A 25,736-nucleotide genomic window follows, 5' to 3' on the forward strand; every position below is an offset into this window, starting at 1 on the left:
CGGCACAGGACTGGGAGCTGGTCCCCTTACAGTCGCGGCCGCCCGCGGGGATCGGGGTGGTACTCGGCTCAGAAGGGCCCCCTCCAGCGGAGGAGGAGATATACGGCGACTGGGTGGCGGGGTCGGCCATCTCCGCGACAGCAACGGGAGCCTCAGCGCACTAAGCGTCCGTCCCTCACGACGCGAAGATACGGACTGGACTGACACCGCGCAACGGACCTCAGTCCTCCTAGGACGGATTAGGAGGACTGCTCACTGCGCATGCCCCATTGGGGAGGGCTAAGAGGAAGGCGTACATTGCGCAAGCGCTTGTAGCTGGAGGCTGGACGGTTGGGCACCGGGCATGCGCCAGTGGAACAGAGTGGGCCTCGCAAGGCGCAGGCGCCAACGGACGCGAGGTATTCACTGCGCGGGTTGCGGCGCCTCCTGTGTTTTCGGGTTGGAAGCTGCTCACTACGCTGTGGGCAAGGGCGGAGTGCCTCACCCTTCTACGCATGCGTAATGGCTCTCTCAGCCTGAAACAAAACATATGCGCTCTGGGCACCAGAAAACCAGACTAGGGCGGGTGACGCCGCACTGAGGCCAGACAGGGGGGCGCATGCAACTCTGAATTGATTCTTTGGTTTGTGTTTAATGAGAAGGGAGAATTTTTCTTTATTTCCCTCCCCTCTTTCCCATAATTTCTCTCCTTTTCCCTTCTTCTTATTTCGTCCGTTCCCCCTTTTGTCACTTTCATTTTCTCTATTTTCCCATTCCCTCTTTTCTCTTTCAGTTTTCTTTTCACCCTCCCCTTCTCTCTCACATAAAAAAAGACATTTAAATACATTTCTTTTCAAACAGTCCCTCCCCAGAGCAGTGGGGCTGGGACTTAACACGCCACTGAGGTGCATGGGGTGGCTCCCCTCTGAGTGATTGTCACAGGCAGGCATGGCTGCGTTGGGCATACTCAGGATGGCTCAGGCTCTCTGCAGAGTTGACAGATGCCATAGCATTAGTTACAACTGGATCATCCTTTCAAACTTTTCTTCACAACCACTAGAAACTTCCTTTGTTTTATAAATGGAAACTGAGCTTTTGATGTAATCATATGACTCCAGAAGCTGCCATCCAAAAGTGCCAACAGCCCTGCATGACTGCACCAGCGCTGTGATCATTCCAGGATTGGGGCCTACATTAGCTGTGAGGATTGCTTGCTTCGGATCTGGCTGGAGCTATCTGCACTTTGCTGCTTATCAGTCTGGTTAAGATAATGTCTTTTGTTTCCTTATCACACTGATTTTACCTTTCCATTCTCTGGTTAAGGCATTGGGTCACCGCATGCCCCAAAGGACAGGCTATCAGTGCCCTTCAGGGCAAAGTGGGAGAGACTGCATTTCAGGTATTTGAATATGTGGCAGCCTTAACTTCATCCACTCTAGGTTCTGCTGATGCATCAGAAATTCCAAAAAGTTGCTGATGCATATTTGCTTTCAAACCTATTCCCAACAGGGCTGTTTCTCTTCCTGAGTGCCTACTGGAGGGAATCTTGGTTTCCACATAGAGAAATACCACATCATTCTGCTGCAGCATTACCTAAGAGATAGGATCAGAGAGGGAGTGGCTTCTAGTGCGTATAGGAACAACCCGGAGTCAGAAATTCTGAGTTCTATCTGCAGCTCTAGGAAGGGAATAGTGTCTAGTGGGCTAGAGCAAGTGGAAATAGGGAGTCAGGACTCCTGGGTTCTATTCTGAACTCTAGAAGGAGGAGGGTGTAATAAGACTTGTAGGCTCCTCAATCAGCTTCTTCTTCCTGCACTGTGTTTTGGGAACAGCAGTGTACCACGCTAGGGCATGGGTCCAGCATGGAGTATGAGGGAAGAGTGCCCCCTACTGAAGCACTCACTATGCAGCACAGTGCCCAGTAGTGCCTCACTGGGACACTGGAGTCAGCACTGACTCTGAAGGCTGCTGAGCAGCACAGATGCCACATGTAAAATTGCTGGGGAACAAATATTTTCACCAGAGAAACTTTTAGACATTTTGTAATAAATAAGTTAAAATCTTTAATTAAAGGCTGAAAGCAAAATTGTTGTTTTTTAGGACAAGAAAGTTTCATAAAAGTTGCACAAACATTTTCCATCCATTTCAAATTCACTGTCCTCTTGCAAAGAGCAGAATTGCCACCCTTTCCACCCAAACATGAGAAAAGATAGTCCAGTGGTGGGGACCTGAGCCTTCATCTTGAGAGATCCATCTTCAATTTCCCATTCTGCCACAGACTTGCTGTGTGACCCTGGGGAAGTTGCTTTGTCTGTGCCTCAGTTTCTTCATTTGTAAAATAGGAATAAATAGCACTACCTTACAGCGGGGGTTGTCCATTATAGAATACGAGGTGCTCAAATACTATGGTGATGGGGGCCAGATAAATACCTTAGATTATTATAATACCTAGCTCTTCTATAGCACTTTTCATCAGTAGATCTCAAAGTGTTTTACAAAGGTCAGTATCATTATCCCCATTTTACAGATGGGGAAATTGAGGCATATGAAAGTTACGTGCTTGGCTTGCTCAGGATTACTCACCAAAGCAGAGGCAAAGCTGGGAACAGAACCCAGGCTTCCTATTTCTTAGCTAGAGAGAAACATTCAGAAATCATGCACTGGGTCTTAAAAACATCAGTTTAAAAATCAGATGTTCTGATTATAAGACAGGGTTGCCTGCAATACTGGGGGACTGGACTCAATGTCCCAGGAGTGCTTCCTTGCAGTTCTGCATTCCCATGACAAGGCAGGACAGGGACATAATTTCCCTGTGCCATTGAGACATATGTTTAACCTACTAGTTTGGAGTGTTTTATGCATCCCCTCTATGCTCAATCTGCAGGAAATGTGGCTCTCTTACAGCTCTCGGGTGTCTTACACCCCCTACCCTGGCTTTCCATAGAATATAGCAAATTAAAGGTCTTGGGGCTTATCAAGGTGTTCCATGGCCTAGGCCCAGGGCATCTCAAGGTGCCTAAAGCTCCAGAACAAAGACTGTAGTTAACAACTTGGCCTTGTTAGCACAATGCTGCTATCAGCAATAAGGGTAAAACTTGTCTGTAAAGGGGCTGGAGCTTTCTCAGGGGCTGGTAAAAGGCTGTGGAATGGACTCCCCCAGGAACTAAGGGCCATTCCAAACCTCCCCACCTTCTGCTCCAAATGCCAGGCTCATTTCTTTGACTTTGCCTTCTCTAACATAAACATGTATATACACAAGGCGGTCCAACATATTGTAGGTTTTGTCAGCCAAGCTCATTGCACGCACCAGGGCTCCTTGCATCCCTCCCTTCTCACCCCAAGATGCCTGTGTGCGACTCTCCCATTCCCCTTGATTTCAGGTTTCAGAGTAGTAGCCGTGTTAGTCTGTATTCGCAAAAAGAAAAAGAGTACTTGTGGCACCTTAGTGAGCTGTAGCTCACAAAAGCTTATGCTCAAATAAATTTGTTAGTCTCTAAGGTACCACAAGTACTCCTTTTCTTTATTTCAGGAATCCTTGCAACCTGTCCATCATCTCCCTCATGCCAGGGGCTCTCTATCCCCCCATTTTACCACACACCATACCAGTGTCTCCCATTCATGTCAGGGACTCTGTGTGGCCCACATTCCTCACATGCCAGGGACTCTGTGCCTCCTCCATTCTTCCCTTCCTGCATACTAGTATCCCTCATTCTCCCTGCTATGCCGAGGGCTTTGTGTGGCCCCCATGCCTGCATTTAAAGCAGGCTGGGTGGCAAGGTTAACTACAGCATTTGAAGGAGCTGTTTAGAATGGCTGCAAGGTAGCTGCAATATATGAGCTAAGGGAAGGAGTCATGTATAGCTACAAGGCAAGGACAATGCACTGACTAAATTAGAAGGAAGGAACAAAGCACAGTTAGAGGAGAAAAGCCATGCACTGGCTGCAGGGCACAGGTAGCAGGGACGGGCCATGCATGGACTGCAGGGCAGGGCTCACCTGTCTTTGTGGATGATGCTCCTTTCATACAGAGCCCTCTGTGCAAAACTCCACCAGTGCCTTGTAGTCAATCTGTGCCCCAGCCTTGCACCCCAAGGGGCCAAGCACCCTCTCTTGCTCTGAGAAGCCTGGGTGTCAGCCTGGACTCCGCTCTGAGGATGCTTTGAGTGGCATGGGGCTCAGAGCAGCACAGGTCCACAGCGTGCGACCCTAGGATGTGAAGAGTTACTCTTCCCGAGGAGGCTGCCGGGAGCCATAGGCCATGGACACCTAGGGATACCCCAGGGAAGGACAGGGGCTGGCCTACATTTCCCAGCATATACCTCCCCATGTAGTGAGAGAGCCCGCTGCGGCAGTTTTTGGGACTTGTAGTTCACAGGCGCCACAGTTTATTAAAATGTACCAGAGGGGAGTTCAAAGGGACTACATCTCCCGGCATGCCTCTCTGGACGGTCGGCTCTCTGCTTCCCCCCGCCCGCCTGGCGGTGGCCCCGCCCATCTCATCCTGGCCCTGCGGTGTGGGGTGGCGGCTCCATGTTGGTCTCTACGCGGTGGCTGCTGCAGCGAGCGGTGTCAAGCTGGAGGCGGCCGGTAATGGGGCCCCCTCCCCCCGTCTGGGTAGCCTGGGGCCCCCTATGGAGAAGGGGGTATAAGGGTCTCCTGTGGTGAGGGAGTTCCCCGTGGAGACGGCGGGTGGGGCTACGGGGTCCCCTATGGAGCTGGGGTTCCCTACAGAGAGAGGTGGGGATATGGGGTCCCGAGAGACACGCGATCCCATGTAGAGAAAGAGGATTCCTTACATAGAGAGAAAAATGAGACCATAGTTCCCTTATAGGGAGAGGGCATATGTGGTTCCCAGAGAGGAAAAAGGGGGCTATAGGGTCCCCTATATAGAGAGAGGGGGGCAAGTCACAGGGTCCCCCATAGAGAGAGGAGGCCATAAGGTGATTATGCAGTACTAGGGAGCTGACTAGAGCAGGCACCCCAGTGTACAGAGCAGGAACTATATGTGTTTCTATAGTGTCCCCATGACCACCCTACATCACGACTTGGGCATCTCCCTGGATGAAAGGCCCCCTTTATACCAGGACAGCTAGAGTCCTTGAACCACTTTGGGATCTATATATGTATGTAACTGGGGGCCTGATTCTGCAGTGGAGCACAGAGCAGTCTTGGTTCACGTGGTCTGTTGGATACACCACTTGCTTGGGAATCAGGACTCCCTATGTTCATTTCCTGGCTCTGTCACTGTCCTGCTGGGTGACTTTAGTCAAATCACTTCCCCTCTCTGTGGCTTAGTCGTCCCCCCCCCCCCCCACCCGTGAAATGGGGAGAATGCTACTCTTCACCACCCACCCCAGTAGGGCAGGATTGTTCCCTGTAGCCATATTTCCCCCACACCCTGTTGAGGCAGGATCTTTCCCTACAGTCTTTGCCCCTGCACCCAGGAGGCAGGAACGTAAAGGGATTAGAAGGGGATGAGAAGGATGCAATGTGAGGTTATAAAGTTTGACCCTCATTTGCTTAAGGAGTATGACCTCTGGTTGATGATGGCTGTAATGTAAATGATGCTGAAAGTGCTTTGACTTCTAGTCTCGATGGGATAAAGCCATGTCTTGGCCAAGGGCTGTGATGGTACTGAAAGTGCTTTCTTCCACTGCCACATTAGGCTGGAACCCAATATCTGGGTACAAGGCTCTAAACCATGCTGCTTCATGGCCACTAAGCATCTGGGGGTCAAGTGACCCCATAACTGCTGGGTCTTCTTTCACCTTTCTCAGAATCAGTTTCTAGAGGCTATATGGGTCCTATAGCAGGGGTTCTCAAACTGGGGGTTGGGACCCCTCAGGGGGTTGCAAGATTATTACATGGGGGGTCGCGAGCTGTCAGCCTCCACCCCAAACCCTGCTTTGCATCCAACATTTATAATGGTGTTAAATATATAAAAAAGTGTTTTTAACTTATAAGGGGGGGGGGGTCACATCAGAGGCGTAGTATATGAAAGGGGTCACCAGTACAAAAGTTTGAGAACCACTGCCCTATAGCCTAATCCAGTGAGGAAGAAGGGATGTAGAGGAAAGATAATCCAGAGGGTGTGGTGCTAGGGAAACCTGGGTTCAAATCCCTGTTTGGCCACAGGCACCCTCAGTGACCTTGGGCAAGTCACTTATCCACTCTGTGCCTCAGCTTCCCCATCTATAAAATGGAAATAATAGCACTGTCCTGCCTCACAGGGCAGTGTGAAGATTATGAGATGCCTAAGGTAATGAGGGCTCTTTAAGTACCATAGAGAGGTAGATAGATCTTTCTGTGAGACGGTGGCAGAGGCAAGTATGATGCAGACAAGGACTGGGCAGTCTTTCCTTTCACCTAGCTCTGTTGTGGTCCTCAGTCCTGACACCCAGTCCCCCTGTGAGGTGATCGTTTACATCATAGCTAGATCCATCTCCATGTCTGTCCATCTGTCCCTACATACACCTCTCTATCATGTGTGCCAACTCCTATGCTGTCTTGAAGAGCAGTTGAGGTGAGGCATGATTAGCTGCTTATGAAACATCGGGCTGTTTTCCTAGCACTGCATTGGGAACTCGTAAGGAGCCCTTCTGCCATCCCCTGCTTACTTAATGCGAACCAGGCCTGGATTTCCTGACTGAGGGCAGGGTGGGGAGTGCAGGCTGAGTAGCTCTGTGTTTTCCACTCACTGGCAGTGGAAACTACATGCAAGTAATTTTTGGGTGTGTGTGTGTGGTGCTGCCTTTTTCCCTTTCACGGAAGTACGTATTTCAAGAGGAGATGGGGGGCGTGGAGGGACTTCAGGCCATAGCTTAACACTTAGTCATCTGTGCAGGCAGAGTTTTTGTAACTGCTTTTGAGTGAATTTAATCTTGGATGAAGGAAGCATTGCAAGAGAAGCCTGGGGCAAACCCCTCTGTATGCGTCAGTTTCCCTGCCCTGGTTAACTTCCAGTTGACCTGTGTTGAGCTACGTTTTGACACCCTTGCGTTGCATATGTGTGGCCTTGCGAGTGTGTTGAGTAGGGAAATGTTGCCCTATTGTGCAAGTGTTGTGTTGCTTTGCAGGGCCAAGGTGTGGCAAGGCAAATGTGGTGGGTTGTGAACCTTTTGTGATGTGCTGCAGAGACGTTGAGTGAGGTTGCTGTCGGACCCCACTGGACAGTGATGCAAATGCATTGTGTTGTTGTGTTAAATTGTCAAGAATGCTTTGCGTCACCAACACATTTTGTTGTGAATGCTTGGTGGTGAGTTATTTGTACTGTGGTCGTATATAGAAGTCCCAGTCATGGATCAGGACCCCATTGTGCTAGGCAGGGTATAGAAGCAGAACAAAAAGCTGATTCCTTCCCCAACGAACTTCTAGTCTAGGTGTAAAACAAGAGACAACAGGTGATACAGCCAGATGGGGAGGAGCACAAGGAAATAATGAGATAATCCAAGTCAGCATGATAGGCTGTTGTCCCAGTCCACCAACATAACTGTTGTCAAGTATTTTGTAGGTGTCATGACAAAGGAAAGTTTGAAGGAGGATAACGAGGTGGCTTTGCGGATGTTTGCACTGTGTTGCAAGTGGTTTGTACTGCAAATGTGTTGTGTTCCGAATCCTTTTTCTTGCAAACGCATTGTGCTAGTTTGCAACCAGCCTGCCTTGCTAACACCTTGAATTGCTTCTCTGGGGCTCAAGATGCCCCCTGCTGACTGAACACCTGTGGCCCTGTGTAACCAGTATGTCTCCCTGAGCATGTCACATTCTTAACACTGCTCAACTCTGGTTCCTGTGCTCAGGGGTCCTGGGCTTACATCATGGACTCTCCTAGCCCTGAGGCCCTCTCATTCCTTGCCCTTGTGACATTTTCCTCGGCACTGTGCAAATTTGATTCCAGGCTTGTTGCCTGCACTACTGACCGGAGGATGGCGCCAGCATTGGGGTGACAGGACTTTGCTGAGCATCAGAAAGGTTGTTCTTGTTTTTTCCCCATCACTGCTCAGCTGCTGACACTGGGTGAAACCTCTGAGAGAATGGTTTGAAATATTGGCTTGTGTTTATATTGTGTTGGCATTATTTGTTTATCACACAGGAAATGAGAAGGTCGTGCTTGAGAGTGTGTGGCATAATGCAGGGCCAGGATAAGCTTCCTCTTCACCCAGCTCTGCCAGTCCCCCTCAGTCTGGACCTACAGCTCCCTGCTGTCCCAGCCTTGAGCTCATCCTCTCTCCCCCACACCAGCTCTGCCAATGTCCCATAATCCTGACTTACAACCTTCCTGCTATCCTAGCCCTGGGGTCCTCACACACACAGCTCTGCCAGTGCCCCTCAATCCCAACCTGCAGCCCCGTGCTTTCCCTGTTCTGCGCTCCCCATACAGCTCTGCTGATACCCTTCAATTCTGACTTACAGCCCCCTTCTGTCCCACTGCTGGGCTCCCCACAGACAGAGCTGTCGGTGTCCCTATGTTCTGGGCTGCTTGCTCACTGGAGATGTCAGTCACACTGAATCTGTTCCTGCAAGTGGCTTTGGGACCTCTGTACTCACTTTACTTGCTGTCTGAATCACAGTTAAACCCAGGTTTCAGAGCAGCAGTCATGTTAGTCTGTATCTCAAAAAGAACAGGAGGCCTTGTGGCACCTTAGAGACTAACCAATTTATTTGAGCTACAGCTTTTATGAGCTACAGCTCACTTCATGCATCTGATGGAGTGAGCTGTAGCTCTCTAAGGTGCCACAAGTACTCCTTTTCTTTTTAGTTAAACCCAGGTGCTCAGAGTTCTTGTGTGTTAAATTAGTATGACATTAACGGAGTCAGAAAAAGAATGCTAACTGCTCTTTTACTGCACTGGGTGGCGTAGATAAAAAGGAGCTGTGTGTGTTGTTGTTTACTATGTGCATTACAGCAGATGCTTTTCCTGAGATTGGGGCCCCATTACAGTTTGTGCATTATTAGTAGTATTATGGTAGTGCCTCAAGGCTCCAGTTGAGATTGGAAGGTCCCCATTGGGCTAGACACTGCACAACCTCCTCCCCAACTGAGATTGGAGGGGCCCGGTTATGTGGGGAGCCCCATTGGGCATGTGCTTCACAGACCCCCCGTGATCAAGATTGGGGGGGCCCCATTGGGCTGGGTGCTGCAGAGAGAAAGACAGCCAGAGATGGACCCTGCTCACAAGAGCTTGGATTCAGAGATGTTTGCCTGACCTTTCACGACCCATTGGTTCAAAGGAGGAGCAGGACCTGTTGAGGCACTGTCTCCAAAATCTGGTTTGTGACTCTTTCCCAGTCACTCTCGTCCTTGAGAAGAGCCTGGCCTGGAATCCAACAGCTTTTGAGCTAGCGGACCTGGTCAGGGTTTGGCTTCCCTAGACATCTGTGGATGCCAGCAAGATGTTTGGGTCTTTCACTGGCCTTAACCACTGAGGCACTAGCTGGTCTAGGAAAGACTTGATCTGGGCAAAACCAGTCCCTCCTGCAGGCAAGATTTCAGGTTAGACGATTCCAGTTGGTTCCCAGATGGGATCTTCTCTCTTCCCCAAGGGAAGAACACAGAGCAATGGCATGTGCTGTTATTAAACGAAACCCCTCCCAAAACAATCCACTCCACTACATGAGAAATTCTCCCTGCCCCCAGGGAGAGGATAAACCACATGTGACACATGTCAGTCATGTGGGGCTTAATTCACAGATACTAGAGTGATGATGGCAGGGTAAGAACCTGTACAAAATAGAATGGAGCGGGAGGGAAAAGCAGCTGAGGATGGAGCCAGCTGGGGAGAAGGGACCGTCCCATGCATGAGAACCCCTTTTGCTAACCATCACCTCCACGCTGCCCCGATCCCCTGGTGAGATCCTGAACTGGACTAGCTGCAGATCAAAGCTCCCTTTTCTAAATTCTGGAACTAACCAGCAACATTGTGATCAAAGCATGGGGTAGCTGGGTGCTTATGTCTTAGGGCGAGCCACTCCCCTCTCTCTCTGCCTCTGTTGTTGAAAGAGGATCATTCCATACAGGGAAGGGGGGTTGGCATGGATGCCTGCAAAGTGCTTTGATGGTGAAGAGCCAAGGAAAGTGGAAAGTTTTATCCAGAGGTATAGATTGGGTGTTAGAGTCGCTCAGGGACTAGAGTCCTGGTCTCCCCACTTCCTTTCTCCAATACTTTTGCCCCTCAGATCTCTTTCCAGTCCAATCCTAACCTATGGATAATCATCTGAACACAAGCTTCCAGTGCAATGCTGTGGCCAAAAAGGCTAATGAGAATCTTGGATATATAGACACGGGAATCTCGTATAGGTGTAAGGAGGTTCTGTCTGTATTTGGCACTGGTGCGACCGCTGCTGGAATGCTGTGTCCAGTTCTGGTGCCCACAATTCAAGAAGGTTGTTGATAAAATTGGTACAGAGAAGAGCCACGAGAAAGATTAAAAGATCAGAAAAACATGGTTATAGTGTAGACTCAAGGACCTCAATCTGTTTATCTTAAAGAGAAAGTTAAGGGGTGACTTAATCACTGTCTAAAAGTACCTGCATGGGAAATGGCATTGTTGTAGCTGTGTTGGTCCCAGGATATTAGAGAGATAAGATAGGGAGATAATTTCTTTTATTGGACCAGTTTGTAGCTCTTTGTAGCTTGAAAGCTTCTCTCTTTCACCAACGGAAGCTGGTCCAATAAAAGAGATTACCTCACCTGCCTTGTCTCTCTTCATGGGCAACCAGACTTTGATAGTGGGCTCTTTAATCCAGCAGGCAAAGGTCTAAAAAGACCCACTGGCTGGAAATTGAAATTGGGATTAGAAATAAGGTGCAAATCGACTAGTGAGGGGACTTGACCATTGGAACAACTTCACAAGGCCTGTGGTGGATTCTCCATCGCTGGGAATGTTTAAATCAAGGCTGGATGTGTTTCTAACAGATCTGCTGTAGTTCAAACAGGAATTAATTTAGGGCTGGCCTATGTTATATAGGACGTCAGGCTAGATGATCACAGTGGGCCCTTCTGGCCTTAGAATCTATGAATGCACCTGGCCCCATTTGGTGCCCAAACCCGCCTCACATGATGAGGCAAAGGGTCAGACCCTTGGCTGGCACCAGTCAGATGGCGAGTGGGCTGTGCTCATTTACCCCAGCTGAGGAACCAGCCCAAGGCAGCTCTCTCATGGCAGCATTACACTTTCTGGCATATTTATCAATCACACTAATTTCATTCAACTGGAAGTTCTTTGGGGCAGGGGCTGTCTCTTAGTTCTGTGTTTGGACAGGGCCTGACCCCACGGGGTCCTGGTCCATGTCAAGCTCTTGCCATCCAAAATGATACTTTGTGTAACTCCACCACATTAGCAAGGTTCTCATCAGCATCGTGGTAAAATCCCTCTCTGTGGAATTTGCTGCATGAGGCTGTGCTAAGATAACTGCTTCCCTGTGGCCCTGGCCAACAGAGAGCCATTGTGGTACAAAGCAGCTGCCTAAAAACAACACTCTTTCCTCCACGCCCCAATGTTCATTCATTAGTAAGCCCATTTTGCAGGTGGGGAATTGGAGGTACAGAAGGAGGAAGTGACCTGCTCCAGGTCGCATGGGGAGTCTGCCGCAGAGGCAGGAATAGAACCCAGATCTCCCGAGCCACCAGGGCCTTAACTTCTAACCCAGCACTAACCCAGGCTCAGGGTATCTGTTCACTGCCATTGGCCTGGATGATCGGCACCCACGTTGGCCTAACCCAGGCGTGAGCAGCTACGCTGCAGCACCATATCTTTGTTACTCTGTCCTCACTGGTGCTGCACTTTCCTGTGTGTGTGACTAGGACTTCTGAGGACATATCCCATAGTTCTTTGTGCTGCAGTATGATGAGCTGCTCTGTGATTCTTTCCCAGTGAATTGTGGGAGAACATGTCTGTCCTGGGGACATGGGGAATTGTGGGAAGGCACGGGAGGACTATCAACCTGCAAGTGATTTTGCCAGCATCCTCACTGCAAAGTGGGCTGGTTACCAGCCTGAGTGAAAGCAGAATCTGGGCTGTAATCCACCCCCGAGCTGGGCTACTAAATTTGGGGGAGAGGGTTTTGTATGTGGATGGGAGAGGCGTTGGGATAACACCCAGGTAAGGAGCCTGGCAGTGAAGACCTACTCTGAGGACAGGGTACAACCGCAGCAAGAGAGCACCAACTTCCACCTGCTTGAGCCAATTACTCTGACAGAAAGTCTCCCAGACTGGCACATGTTCCTTGGGCTGTAGGGGTGCGTATTCAAGGCTCTGACTGGTGGCCAGGCCACTCTCTGAACTAATCCTGCCCCTGCAGCCCCAATGGGTTCAGGGGCGTGACTGGCAACAGGGTGCCGCTCGGTAAAGACTGCAGCAAATATAACCCAGCCCCATCTTGCTCTCCAGACATTTCTGGTTTTAAGCCTTTCCTGTCCTGAGAAAGGAGCAGATGATCCAAGCTCACTCTCACCAGCTGGGACTGCCTTGGGACATCCCTCCCTTGGCTGTGTCCTGCCCCTTTGTGTTGTGGGTTGCCCTGAAAATGGGGAGGGGATGGGGTTGTCATCTCTGGTGCAGTGTTGACATGAAGTATGGTAACCTCAGCCCTTATGAACTCCTGGCGTGTGTGTGGTGGGGAAGCAGCCAGGCTTGTGATGGGAGCTCTGGCCCTTGGGGCTTTATATGGTATCCCTGGTGCCATGAGTTGCTGCTGGGCTTGGGTTTTATCATCCAAGATGCTGAGTGCCCCCCAGGCAGCAGGACTGGGGCTCAACTTGTATGTAGCCAGGTAGTTGAGCGTTCCCTGATCAGCTTGATGTGGAAAGTACAGGCCCCAGTTTAGGAGAGGAGGGCCCTGTAGCCACACAAGTGCATCTCTTCAGACTCTCCCAGGCCTTGGGAACAGGAGACAGTCACAATCCCTTCCGTCGCGAAGGTGGAACTAAACCCTCCAGGTCTGTGTTCAGGAAAGGAAAACAAGAAGCTTTACACCCTAACCCCACCCTTGTGCTTGGGGGATTTCTGATGTGTAGATCAGCCCAAGGCTGTGGTCCCCAGCTGTACAGAGAGGAATATAGGAATAGTCGTATTGGATCATCCCCATGGGCCTATCTAGCCTCATATTCCATCTCTGATCAGCATGAAATGCTTCAGAGAAAAGTGCAAAAAAACCCCTGAAGCAGCCGGATGTGGGATAATCTAAACCCCTGTCTGGAAGATTGTTCCCAAGCCCCACCTCCCCTAGGGCATTTCCTAAGAAGCCCCCCAAGCAATGTATTTGTGCCCACAGGTGGGGACACCATGGGGCGAGGGAAGCCTGGGCCAGTGCAGATTGTCTTGGTGCACAAAAAAGCCCACTCCTTTGAGCTGGACGAGAAGGCGCTGAGCGGGGTGCTACTGCAGGAATCTATCCGGGACATGGACGTGGTGGTGGTGTCGGTAGCTGGGGCCTTCCGGAAAGGGAAATCTTTCCTGCTGGACTTCATGCTGCGTTACATGCACACTCAGGTAAGCTCTGTTCCCATGATGCCCTGCTGCTGCATTACATGTACACTTGGATGAGGCACTGCCCCCTTCCCACAGTGCTTTGTCTCCAGCTGACCCAGCCTTGTTCTCAGCTGAGAATCCACCCCTCTTGCTTGTTCTGCAGAAGGAAGGCGGCACGTCCAACTGGCTGGGGCAAGAGGATGAGCCCCTGATGGGGTTTTCGTGGCGTGGGGGCTCAGACCCCGAGACCACTGGGATCCAGATCTGGAGTGAGGTGTTCACCGTGGAAAAGCAAGATGGGAAAAAGGTAAGGGCAGGGAATGGGGTGGGAGGATGGGGGTGGGGAGTGTGTCTGGTTGGGTGGGGGGAGCGTGCATGGGGGGATGCTGCACCTTTGTGAGTATGATGCACAGATATGGCTGCACCCCCAGGCTTGCAACATTATGGAAGATATTTCACAGATCCTGGCGGGCAGCCAGCCTCTGATCTGCAGCCAGACCTCTCCTCTGCCTGCTTTGGTTTGGCCCCCTGCCGTTTGCTGCAGGCTGATGCAGCTACACACTGAATCTGCAGGAGGGTGCGACCTGGGCCAGGATGGCATTGGGTCAGCAAGTGGATCCATGTGCCATGCTAGGGGAAGGGCTACTGTTAGTAGCTGTTGGTGCACCAGGGGCGGGGGGTGTGTAGGTCTGGGTGATCCCATCTTAATGCTAAGCCTGGTGACCTGTGGAAGGGGCAGGCCATACTGATGGTGCCCCGCATGCCCTTGCTTGGATGCCGTCTCCCCACTTGGGAGGGTAGCATTATCCCCACATAATGAGCCGGAGCTGGGCACTCCCTGGGTTCCAGCGTGGGGATGTTTTGGTGTGCTTTTTCTCTGGTTTCATCTGGCCCACACCCTTCTGTCCCAATCTGTGCCCCTCTCCCCCAGGTGGCAGTGGTTCTGATGGACACCCAGGGCGCCTTCGACAGCCAGTCGACCGTCAAGGACTGTGCCACCATCTTTGCCCTCAGCACCATGACCAGCTCCATCCAGGTGGGCCCGGCAGAGTGGAATGCCCTGGGGTTCGACAAGGGGAACCATTCGTAGCCTGGAGGTGCCTGGTGTGCGGCCCTGCGTCTTGGTGTCATCAGGCCATGGGGCTGCGCACAAGGGCTGCCATCTCCCAGCCCTTAGGGGAACTGTGCAGATGGTCACCTCATAGCTTGGGACCTTAAGCGGTGCAGTGGGGGCTCTGAGCATGGCGTGTGGCTGGGAGAGCTCTGCTCCCTCTGAATAGAGTGGGTGGCATCCCACCTTGCTCCGGGCTGGTGAGATTTCGGGAACTTGCTGAGATTTCAGGGTGGGAGTTTGGGAGCCAGGAGCTTTAACAAGACACAGTGTGCTTGGCTGGGTGATGCGGGAATAGCCTTAGGGCTGGGGGTTCTCGCTTACAAGAAGAGGCCAAAGAAAGTGACATGGAGATGGCTGGGAAGGGGAGAGATGTGGACACCATGCTAGGATACCAGCACCAAGACTGGGGAGCTCAGTGGCAGCATCCCTATCTGATTGTCTGGCAGGATGGCAGGGGAGGTTTGAATCTCAGCTCTGCGGCTTCCCTGAAGGGGGCTTGACATTAACAGCACCTTCTTTCCTTGCAGATCTATAACCTATCCCAGAACATCCAGGAGGACGACCTGCAGCAGCTTCAGGTAATGGGGGGAGGGCCTTGTAACATGAGGATGTGGCAGGGAGGTTAAACGCAGAACTGAGGGCCAGAGGAGCTTCCCCAGACAGCTGGGGTGACCCAGAAACAGTTCTTTGAGCTGCAGCACCTGACTGGCTTTGGTAGGCCTGGCTGGGGTGTAGGTGAGGCAGGGCTCTTACTTAGCCTGGAGTTGCTAGGTACATGGCGCCTGGCACTGGCTGCATCTCCATCTGGAGCGCCAAGAGGGTAATGCCAGCTCCAAGCTGGCTGTCTGGGGCAGCAGGGTAAGATCTGTCTCTGCAGATATGGGATGCTGGATCCAAAACGGCCAGTTCAATCCATGATGTATAAACAGGGGAGCAGTGAGTCGGAGCAGGGAAGGGATTTTACCTCTGAATACATCATTGGTGAGACCAATACTGGAGTAGTGTGTGCAGTTCTGGGGTGCACTTTTTTAAAAAGCACGTTGAAAAACTGGAGAGGTTGCAGAAAAGAGCCAGAGAAATGATCAGAGGGCTGGAGAAGCGCCTGACAGTGAGAGACCTAAGAAGCTCAATCTGTTTAGGTTCTCAAAAAGAAAATCAAGAGGTGACTTGATCACGGTGTACAAGTAACTTCACGGGGAGAAAATCCCAGGTACTAAATGGCTCTTTAACCTAGTGGGGAAAGGCGGAACAAGAACTGATGGCGGGAAGTTAAAGCCAGGCACATTCACATTAGAAGTAAGGCACCAGTGTTTCACTGTGGGGGCGATTTTCCTTTGGAACAAACTCCCAAGAAAAGTGGTGATGTCTCCAAATCCAGACTGGAGGCCTTTCAGGAAGAAGCTTTAGCCCAGTGGTCACCAACTGGTCAATTGCGATCTCCGGTGGTGTAGCGGGGCTGCCGCTAAGGCCCTGGGGAGGGCAGGGGGCAGTGGTCTCAGCGCACTGCTCCTGCCAGCAAGCTCTGCCTCTGCAGCTGCCATTGGAGCTGCGGGGGCGGTGCCTGCAGAGGGGGCAGCGTGTGGAGCCATATGCCCCCTGCCCCCCTCCCAGGGGCTGCAGGGACGCATTGGTCCCTTCCTGGAACGGCATGGGCCATAGGGCTGGGCAGGCAGGAAGCCTGCCTTAGCCTGCCCACAGTAAGTGCCACCTGGCGAGAGGCTGCACCCCAGCCCTGAGCCCCCTCCTGGAGCCAGCACCCCATACCTCCGCCTGCACACCAGCCCTGAGCCCCCTCCCACAGCCAGCACCCCAAACCCCCCCCTGCACCCCAACACTATGCCCCAGCCCAGAGCCTCCTCCTGCACCCAAACTCCCTCCCAGAGCTTTCACCCCCTCCTGCACCCCAACTCCGTCCCAGGCTCAGCCCGGAACCCCCTTCCACACTGCAAAAGCCTTGGCACCAGCCCAGAGCCTGCACCCCCTCTCAAACCCCAACCCCGTGCCCCAGCCTGGTGAAAGTGAGTGAGGGTGGAGGGGGAGTGAGCAGGGCAGGGCTTTGGGGAAGGGGCAGGGCCTCGGGGAAAGGGCAGGGTAGATCCTGGGTTGCCGTTAAATTCAAAAAGTGATCTTGGGGGTAAAAAGGTTGGATTTGACTAAAACAGTAGTCTCCAAGTTTCTGGGCTACAGTACTGGGGGGAATGGTGACATTATCTGGCCTGTGTTATACAGAAGGTCAGACTAGATGATCTAATGGTTTCTTCTGGCCTTAAAATCTATGACTCTGTGTTGACCCATGGTATGTGTTTGTGCATGTGGCTTTGTATGTCTGATGCGTTCCCTGTGATCACCTTCCCTGCCCACTCCAGCTGTGACAGCCTTGTCTTGTCCCTTAACCACTGGTGTCTCTGCTTTCTCAGCTCTTCACAGAGTACGGGCGCCTAGCCATGGACGAGATCTTCCTCAAACCATTCCAGGTACACCCTGCGGCCCAGCCTGACCCCATGTCCGAACTCGGCATGCCCTAAGGGGCAAATGAGCACACAGGCCAGGTGGGGGAGCTCCTGGCTATGCAGTCCTGTGTGGGGAACTGGGTTAGGCCAGGGCTCCAGGTATCCAGACGTACCTGAGTGCAGGTATCCAGGGGTGTTGCTCCTTGGGCAGAGGTTTTTGATCGTTACCCACAATCCAGCAAGGCACTGGATTGGAGCGTGACTGCTTTAGCCTACTTGTTGTGTTATGGAGCTGTTGGTAGTCCAGATACAAACACTTGACCTCTGGATTTAAGCATGAGTCTCTGCTCCCTGAATAGGTGCAGCTGCAGACTGTGCACTAGAGGGGCCCAGTTACTCCTGTCTGAGGCTCTGTTGTCTGTAGTTCTCCATGGTCTCCTCTCTCCAGGGAGTGTCATCCCTCCTCTCCCAGGCCGTGGAGATTCACATGGATTACTGCTTCTGGTGGGGAGTCTTTTTCATCCCAGTCTCAGGCTGAGCAGCTGGAGAAAATACAATGCTGGGCCTACTTTCCCTCTGCTCTAGCTTCTGGCTATGCCCCCTTTCCCGCAGCTGTCTGTAAGGAACACCTGTCCCCTTCTCAGCTATATCTGATTAGTGAACAGGGCTGGCTGACTATAGGACCTGGACCTTAAAGGGGCAGGACACCCTGTTATAGAGGGATTGGTGGTGCTAACCAGCCTCAAAGCACCAGTGGTTCCAGTCCCCTCTAGCAGGTGTCTGTTAAATGAATTTGAGGGGTCACAACCCACTTCCCATCACAAACGCTGATGGAGCATGGAGACTGAATTCCCATCTCCCCCTAGGGGGACACGACTGGGGCAGGGGTGGGGAAGCTGTATCTGTGACTTAGGCTTCCCAGGCAATAAGCACACACATGAATCCCATTCTCCCCAGCTCTGAGGCCTCACAACCCCCACCCCTCACTGAAGCAAAGCCCTGTGTGATATCTAGGTGTCCATCCCTGCTGTGAATCAGTTCTGCCCCCTATAGAGGGACCAGGAGGTGGTGCCCCCTGCTGTCACCCTGTTCTGTCACTGTTGGCCAGTACAGTCCCAAGCTGGTGGCACAGAGCAAGCACGTCCCCTAAGCCCATGGCTGACCCCCCCCCCCCCCCCCATGACCTGCCTTCCCATCTCAGACCCTGATGTTCCTGGTCCGGGACTGGAGCTTCCCTTATGAGTACCCCTATGGCCTGGAGGGGGGAAAGAACTTCCTGGAGAAGCGGCTGGAGGTAAGGACTGGCTGGGAAAGCCACATTGGCTGCAAATCATGAAAGAGGGTTGGTGTTTGGTCCGAGTGGGTGAACATGCTTGGGGCATCACTCAGTTGAGGGCCATTTGCAGCCCAGAGCTTTGAGCGTGTGATGTAACTCACCTGCCCTCCAGAAAGTGGGGCCTGGCCTCCTGCCCTGAGACTGGCTTGTCCCATGGGCCTGTCTCAAGCCATGCCCCACAGGAGTCCTTGACTCTGTTGATTCCATCCCTTCAAATGTTGCTTCTGCTTTATCCCTTGGCTTTTGGGCCTTGGCACCTCGCTTGTGGGCCCTGCAGGATGGCTGAGAGCTGAAGTCAGCAGGGTTGCATGGAGGGGAGGGGCGGGGGGGATAAATCTGTGCCAAGTTTAGCCCTTTATTCCTGTGGCCTGATCCCCTCTCCCCCCCACCCCCCCGGCTTCCATCTTCACAGCAGAGTGGTTCAGCAGCACCCCCTTGGGAAGCTATTAGTGGCTGCGTCAGAGGGGATGTTCTCCTGCACACCTCAGCCTTGGCACTGATCTAGGTTGTCCAGCAAGGCAGGGCAGGATCTTTGAGTCTAGCTCATAATCCCCCAGACAGCCCTTGCTGGCAACAGGGTGGGAGGACTCCTTCCCCTAACACAAGGGTGTGGCTAGCTGGGATGACTGATGGCATGCGGGAGATGTTGGTCTGCTGGTAGGTGAAGACCCATCAGCATGAGGAGATCCAGAACGTCCGCAGGCACATCCACTCCTGTTTCACCAATGTCAACTGCTTCCTCCTACCGCACCCAGGGCTCAAGGTGGCCACTAGCCCCGGCTTTGATGGACGACTGAAAGGTAGGCCAGGCGCAGAATTGACTCCGCTCCTACTGCAATCCAGAATGGATAACGCAGCTCCCCTTGCATGGACCCAGTCTAGCCTGTTTCTAACCGGGGCACTGTGGGGGTTGACAGGACTTAGGCCACAACCACTGGGAGCTGGAGCCCGGCCTCCAGGATCTGCAGGCTCAGCGCTGGGGAATCTGCATTTACTTAATTATGATCCCTTGCAGACTGGTTTTTAAAAGGGGAATTTTAAGATGATGAAGCCCCATCTGACTGCAAAAAATGTACTCTGCTCAGGTTACAAGTTGAGCTGGGTAAATAATGGATTTTTCATTGGCTGTTCTGAAAAAAAGGGGAAAAAACTAAAAAATTTCTGAAAGTTTTGGTGAACCAAAAAGTAAAAAAAAAAATTCATTTGGGGTCGATCATTTTGATTTTTGTGCTCCCCCCCAATTAAAATGTTTAAATATCAAACACAAAGTCATTTTGAAGTGAAAATTGGTTTTGTTTTTTTTGTCTTAAACAATTTGCCACAGTGGACACAAATTCATCAGATGTTTCTGTCAACTCAGATCTGCCTTTTTCGCTGAAAGAAGTTGTGTCAGAAAATTTTGCCCAGCTCTAGTTAAAAATAGTGATTATATTGAATTGTGATCACGCCTAGAAGCCCTAGTCATGGGCTAGGACCCATGGTGCCAGGTGCTGTGCAAACAGAACAAAAACCTGGTCCCTGCCCCAAACAGCTTACAGTCTAAGACAAGAGACAACAGCTGGATACAGCCAGATGGGGGAGCACAAGGAAACCATTATACAGCCCCAGGCAGCATGATGGGCAGTGTTCTTAGTGCAGCAGTGACCTAACTGTTGTCAAGGTTTTTGTAGGCCTCCCATCAGAGGAGAGTTTTGAGGAGGCATTTGAAGGTGGACAGTGAGGTAGCTTTGAGGGTGTTTGTGAGTGTGTGATGGGCAGCATGGGAGGAAGCACAAGCGGACATTTCTGAAAATGTAACAAGTGGGTGATGCAGGCTCCCTGTAAGTCACTTAGCTGCTCTGTGCCTCAGTTTCCACATCCGTACAATGGAAATAATAGTGCGGCCCTCTTTCATAGCAGGGTTGTGAGGATAAAACATCACAGATTGGGAGATTAGCTCAGATATTAGTGATGGGGGCCAGATAATTACCTATGAGATCTGAGCTCAGACTAGGTTTCAGTCTCACCGAATTTCCTTTAATTGATGGGGTGTTTTAACTCCTGTCATATTTGTTAGGGGGCTGGGCATGATTCAGCACTCTTCTGGAGTTAGCCACCAGCCTGGGAGACTGGACTTTGAGTCCCAGCTCTTCCACAGACTCTGTGTGATGTCGGGGTGAGTCACATCCCCTCTCTGCACCATCTGGGAAGTGAGGCTGTTTCACAGGGGGCATTGGAGGAGAAATTCAGGCATTCTGATGCAAGTATATATATGCTAGTTTCTTGACATGTCTCATTCCTTCCCGCCTGAGCCCAGACATTGCTGCCGAGTTTAAGGAGCAACTCCAGCAGCTCATCCCAATTGTGCTGGACCGTGGCCAGTTGTTGGAGAAGGAGATCAATGGTTCCAAGGTCACCTGCCGAGGCCTGCTGGAGTATTTCAAGGTGGGCAGAATCCAGGATGAATGTATAAATGTAGCTGTTCTGATGCATTGCCTTTCCCGAGCCAGTAGGTGACAGCAACACTAAAGCCTCTGGCCAGCAGCCTTTGCAAACAGCTGGTTGGCAGTCAGGATTTCCATCCTGCAGGGAATTCCAACATTTGGGCATTTTTAATTTTTTTTCTGCAAATTGGAACAAAAAGCCAAAATTTTCAGCCAACTGAAAATGGACACATTTTAATTGGAGACCCTGGAAGCGTTTTGATAAGGTAAAACATTTCTTTTTTACTTGATCATTTGGATTCTTTTCATTTAGACTTTTACAATTAATATTTTAATATAATATCTCATGTTTATTGTAATTAGCATTGTATATTATGTATAATATATATTTTACATTATATTAACATACATAACTATCCATTATATATATTAAATATTTCAACATAATGTAATTATATGTAACATATACTAAATATAATATACATGTTACGTTACATTAGAACATTTGTAATATACAGTATATAACGTGTACAGATACATTATATACGTGTGCCTTAATATAAAAGTCCAAACAAAATGATCAAGTAAAAATGAAATGTGTTTGTTCTCTTTCGTTGAAATGAGCAGTGACATAAGTTTTGAAATCTTCCCGTCAAACTCTATAGAAATCACCACCCTCCTGCGAAAAGTTTTTGATTTTGAAGAAACTTTTTTGATGGAAGTCTGTTGTGTTGCAAAATCGGTGACTAGCTGTGGTTACAAACCTTTCCTGCTTCAAGAAGCGAGGGGAGTTGGGGGAAACTTCCCCCTGGGGACAGGTTACCCCATCACTGCAGGGATCCTGGCAAATTTCTGATGCTGCCCCTATCAGAGGCAGGATCCCAGAGTGGATGGTCCAGTGATCTGATCTGGGCTGGCTCTGTTCCTGTGATGAAGGTTCCTGGGGCAGACACTAAGAGATGAACGGGCACGGCCTATGGTTTCCTGTTGTGGGGTATGCGAGGTTGGAGCACTTACCTCGTATTGGGGAGACCTGAGTTCAAGACCCTGCTCCACCACAAATGTCCCAGGTGACCTTGGGCAAGTCACTTAGCCTCTCCGTACCTTGTGTTCCCTATGTGTAAAATGAGGAAAATAGCACTGCCCTGTCTCACAGGGGTGTAGTGGGAATAAATACATTAAAGATTATGCTGGGAGCCAAAGAAGTGCCTAGCCTAGACCTCCTAGCTCTATACCTTGCTTTCATTGCTGTCACTGTCTCCCTCCCAGGCTTATATTAAGATCTACCAAGGAGAGGACCTGCCTCACCCCAAATCCATGCTCCAGGTGAGTTTGTTTGATTGGGGTAGCCAGAGCCAAGGGGAGGGGGCCAGTGAGTGGACCCTGAGGCCTCTTCTGACTCTGGCCTTTGGGTAGGAATGGCAGTGAGTGCTTCCCTGCGATGAGCTGAGCAGCATGCACCGAAGGTCAGCTGCCTTCCCCTGTCTCTGAAGGCTCCAGGGGCTGCGTCCCTCTGGAGGGCTGGAAGTGACTCCCATACAGAAAGTGAGCACTCCTAGCCCCTGCTGGCCCAGAGACATCTTTCCCAGGGCAGGCAGCATAAATCCAGCCCTGCTTGCCCCTGGTGTCAGTTCTCAGCTGGAAGATGCATCCTGCTTATCAGCCCATGCTGTGGGTCAAAACTACCCGCTGGGTGCCAGAGGGTGCTGTTGGTGGAGACCAAAGGGGGAAAGGGTTAAGTCTGACTGCTAATGCAATCCAACTCCCTAGTGACAGCAGATGGAACTGCACCCTGCAGTCTGTACCAGCCCCAGTACCTCCTAGAGGCAGCAGGCAGTACTGCACCCAGCAGGGCTGCAGCAGCTCCAGCACCCCCATAGGCATCAGGTGGTACTGCACGATGCCATTGGCAGTGCTGATCAGTGGCTTGCTTTTGCCTTCTCTCTGCAGGCCACCGCGGAAGCCAATAACTTAGCAGCTGTGGCCTCTGCCAAGGACATGTATTACAACAAGATGGAGCAGGTGCGTGAGTCTTGTGGGCTGGCGTCCGTTGGGCAGCCAAGATCGGTGTCCGCATCGTCCAACCATATATTCCGCTTCCCACACATGCTGGATGTCGGGTTCCGCCTGAGCCCCCGGTGGGCCTGCTTATTATCAGCAGGACTTGTAAAGATATTGTTAGAGGCTGGAAGGAGAACCCCAGAGTCCTGACGCCCCGGCCCTCTGCTCTAATGCACAAGACCCTACTCCCATCGTAGAGCTGGGGATAGAACCCAGTTGTCCTGACTCCATCCCTCTGGTCCCTGCAGTTGCTGGTGAGCTTGGGGGAGGGTGGGGGCGGGGCACATACTGCAGTCAGGGATATTCTGAACTCTCATAGGTTCCGTTTGGGCACAGAGATGCAACCTCCCATATGATGCTCCCTTCCCCCCCAGATGTGCGGGGGCGATAAACCCTACATCTCCCCGGAGATCCTGGAGGAGAAGCACCAGCAGCACCGTGTGTCAGCCCTGGAGCACTTCCAGAAGATCAAGAAGATGGGGGGGAAGGAGTTCAGCCAGCGCTACGAGGCGGAGCTGGAGAAGGAGATGGGTGAGCTCTTTGAGCACTTCGCCAAGCACAACAAGAGCAAGAACATCTTCAGCACCTTCCGCACGCCGGCCGTCATCTTCAGCGCCATCGTGGCCCTCTACTTGGGCTCGGGCCTCACTGGCTTCATGGGGCTGGATGTGGCTGCCCAGCTCTGCAACTGTGTGGTGGGGCTGCTGCTGATTGCCCTGCTGGCCTGGGGTTACATCCGTTACTCAGGCCAGTACCGGGACCTGGGCGTGGTCATCGACACCACCGCCGACTTCGTCTTGGAGCAGGTGGGCAGCACTTGGGGGGGGGGGGGAGCGGGCACTGGGTAGGCATGGCAGGGGGACACAAGAGATGGGAGATGCGGGTTGGAGTAGGGGATGCCTGGGATGAGGCAGACTAGGCCCAGTTGGCATGGGTGGTATGGTGTATGGGACAGGGGGTAGTAACTGTTTAAAGGGAAGGTGGAATTGGCAAGCCCGGGTACTGGCTGGTCCTTAGGGACTGATAAAGCTCAACCCCACTGATAATGTGGCGACGGTGAAGTGTGGCTGAGGCACTGCAGGGTGCAGTACTGCCTGCTGCCCCGGTGGGGCTGGGCCGGAGTTGCAGAGACCTTTCCCGCACCGGGAACGTGACCACCCTTCACCTCTGACCTCCCCCAGAGCAGGGAAAATAGGAATTTGGCTCACGCACGCAGCAGCCGTTTCACCCATTAGCCCAAGGCGTAGTGGGACTTTCCAGCCACCCCCACCAACCAACCTCTTTCCTGCACCTTTTCTCCAGGCCACTTCCCGCATGGGCAACACCACCCAGGCCGCTGTAGCTGACACATCGGGTGCAAGGGCTCCGCCTGACAAGAAAACCCAGTGAAGCTTTCATGCCAAGGCTGAGCTGGGGCTTCACAAAGTCCTGTGCTCCTGCTGCAGCTGCTGCTGGCTGCAAGTGGCTCCAGGCCTGCAGATCTCGACTTCTCTCTCTTTTCATTCCTGTTTCTTTCCCCCTTCATCTTTCCTTCGCTTCCCCCCTTCTTTTTTTTTGTTTTTGTTTTTGCACTTTAAAAAAAAAAAAGACCAACTGCAGCTTTAACCTCCTACCTGTACCAGCCAGTGCCTTGTCACCGGGATGGGGCATCCTCCCCACCAGACTCGCATTCCTGCTCCTGGGAGCAGCCCCTGGACTAGAGACCACATCTGGATCCCAGCTCCTTAATGGTTACTTCTCATCACATGGGATCAGCTCCCCTTCAGCAGCGGGCGTGGGCAGGTGCTGTTGTACATTGCTAGGTTTCCCCCTCACTTCCTGCTCCGACCTGGGAGGTGCAGACGCCTTGGTGTCTTCCCTCCAGCCCAGCGGAAGGGATGGATCCTCAAGGCCTGAGCAGAGTAACCGTCACTGTTCCTCATTTCCCCTCCCTGCCCCTTGTGCCTTGGTAGAACTGAACTGTGTCGTTGGGCCTCATGGAGGAGAGGGGAACCTCCCTCAACCAGCTGCTGCCTTAGGGTGGGGTGGGAATGGTACCAAAAAATACAGAGACACCCCCACCCTTCCCCGTGCCAGAGAGAGCCTTCAACCCCCAGCATGCTGCCCAGCCCTAGCTAACATTGGCCAAGGGCCAGCGAGCCCTATGATGTGATTCTGGTGCTGTGCTGCCAGCCAGCCTGGGCTCCTTAGGCAGGGCCAACACTGCTTCTAGAAGTGCAACCCACCCGTGGGCCCCTGCCTGCATTGAGAGAGACTCCTAGCCTGTGTCTCCAGTGTGGACCAACATGGTCTATTCAATTTCCAGCCACACTTTCCCCCGTCCAGTGTTAACGCTCCTCACCACCACCATTGCTTTCGGCTTTGGGGCAAAACGGGGCTTTCTGCTCATGGAAGATATGCCCAGAGGCTCCTTTGTGCTGACAAACCCAGTCCTAACTGGCAGCTGTGTGGCTCGGTCCCGCGTGGGGTACCAGTTAAAATGCAGTTTTGCCCACGTGGGGGTGGATGGCCTACTTAGCGCCACATGGGAGCTCCCTTTGCTAATGTCTCTTGCTGAGTGACCTTAGCCAAAGGGCCTTAGCCTTTTTGAGTAGGGAGCTTTTGCTATTGGGGCATCACACTGCAAAATCCTTAGCCTCTTATTGGATTGTCCGGTTTCCCCTCGCCGGGACCTCCGACACCATTCGTCAGTCAAGCAGGTCACGGCCTCCCCTCTCCACTGCTGTCTGGCTGGGGTCAGTTGGGCAGTGCCAGGATCTGTGATCCGAACCAGGGGACCAGACGCCACCCATTCCCTGCCCAGTCTGACCCCAGCCCCTCCAACCGCCCCAGCCCTGAAGCACTCTCACATTCCTGCTCATGTAAAGCACAAGAATAAAGCTCATTCCATTTTGTGATCACAGCGCCT

At 51.9% G+C, this 25,736-nt stretch overlaps 2 protein-coding genes across 6 annotated transcripts in view; one reads left to right on the plus strand and one right to left on the minus strand.

The window, feature by feature from the left end:
• The window catches only part of RTN3 (reticulon 3), a 36,124-nt gene extending 35,843 nt beyond the window's left edge, over positions 1 to 281 (minus strand). The window contains exon 1 of one of the 3 annotated variants that reach the window (XM_073351802.2): positions 1 to 281. In XM_073351802.2, coding sequence (XP_073207903.1) covers positions 1 to 130 — 130 coding nt within the window. In that variant the 5' untranslated portion in view covers positions 131 to 281. The other 2 variants (XM_073351803.2, XM_073351804.2) reach the window with 2 other exon arrangements.
• ATL3 (atlastin GTPase 3) lies at positions 22 to 25,725 on the plus strand. Of its 3 annotated transcripts, none has more exons than XM_073351807.2 (13): positions 22 to 398; positions 13,248 to 13,465; positions 13,608 to 13,751; positions 14,376 to 14,480; positions 15,086 to 15,136; positions 16,976 to 17,032; positions 18,210 to 18,302; positions 19,006 to 19,144; positions 20,641 to 20,768; positions 22,037 to 22,093; positions 22,718 to 22,789; positions 23,203 to 23,634; positions 24,131 to 25,725. In XM_073351807.2, the coding sequence occupies exons 1-13, from the start codon at positions 344 to 346 to the stop codon at positions 24,215 to 24,217; spliced, it is 1,638 nt and encodes a 545-aa protein (XP_073207908.1). In that variant the 5' UTR covers positions 22 to 343; the 3' UTR covers positions 24,218 to 25,725. The 3 variants fall into 3 exon arrangements, with proteins under 3 accessions (XP_073207908.1, XP_073207907.1, XP_073207909.1); XM_073351806.1 differs by lacking the exon at positions 22 to 398 and adding an exon at positions 4,464 to 4,566; XM_073351808.1 differs by lacking the exons at positions 22 to 398; positions 13,248 to 13,465; positions 13,608 to 13,751; positions 14,376 to 14,480; positions 15,086 to 15,136 and adding an exon at positions 15,698 to 15,768.
• Positions 25,726 to 25,736: the final 11 nt, after the last annotated feature.

Source organism: Lepidochelys kempii, chromosome 7, assembly GCF_965140285.1.
Source record: "Lepidochelys kempii isolate rLepKem1 chromosome 7, rLepKem1.hap1, whole genome shotgun sequence".
Classification (NCBI taxonomy): Eukaryota; Metazoa; Chordata; order Testudines; family Cheloniidae; genus Lepidochelys; species Lepidochelys kempii.

What these genes read in the sequence shown, in the direction of transcription:
- ATL3 (XM_073351807.2), top strand. Translation starts at nt 344, where the DNA reads ATGCGCCAGTGGAACAGAGTGGGCCTCGCAAGGCGCAGGCGCCAACGG. An exon ending in TCCTGGAGAAGCGGCTGGAG is followed by an intron (nt 18,303 to 19,005) that starts GTAAGGACTGGC and finishes GTCTGCTGGTAG; the next exon opens with GTGAAGACCCATCAGCATGA. An exon ending in GCCTGCTGGAGTATTTCAAG is followed by an intron (nt 20,769 to 22,036) that starts GTGGGCAGAATC and finishes TCTCCCTCCCAG; the next exon opens with GCTTATATTAAGATCTACCA.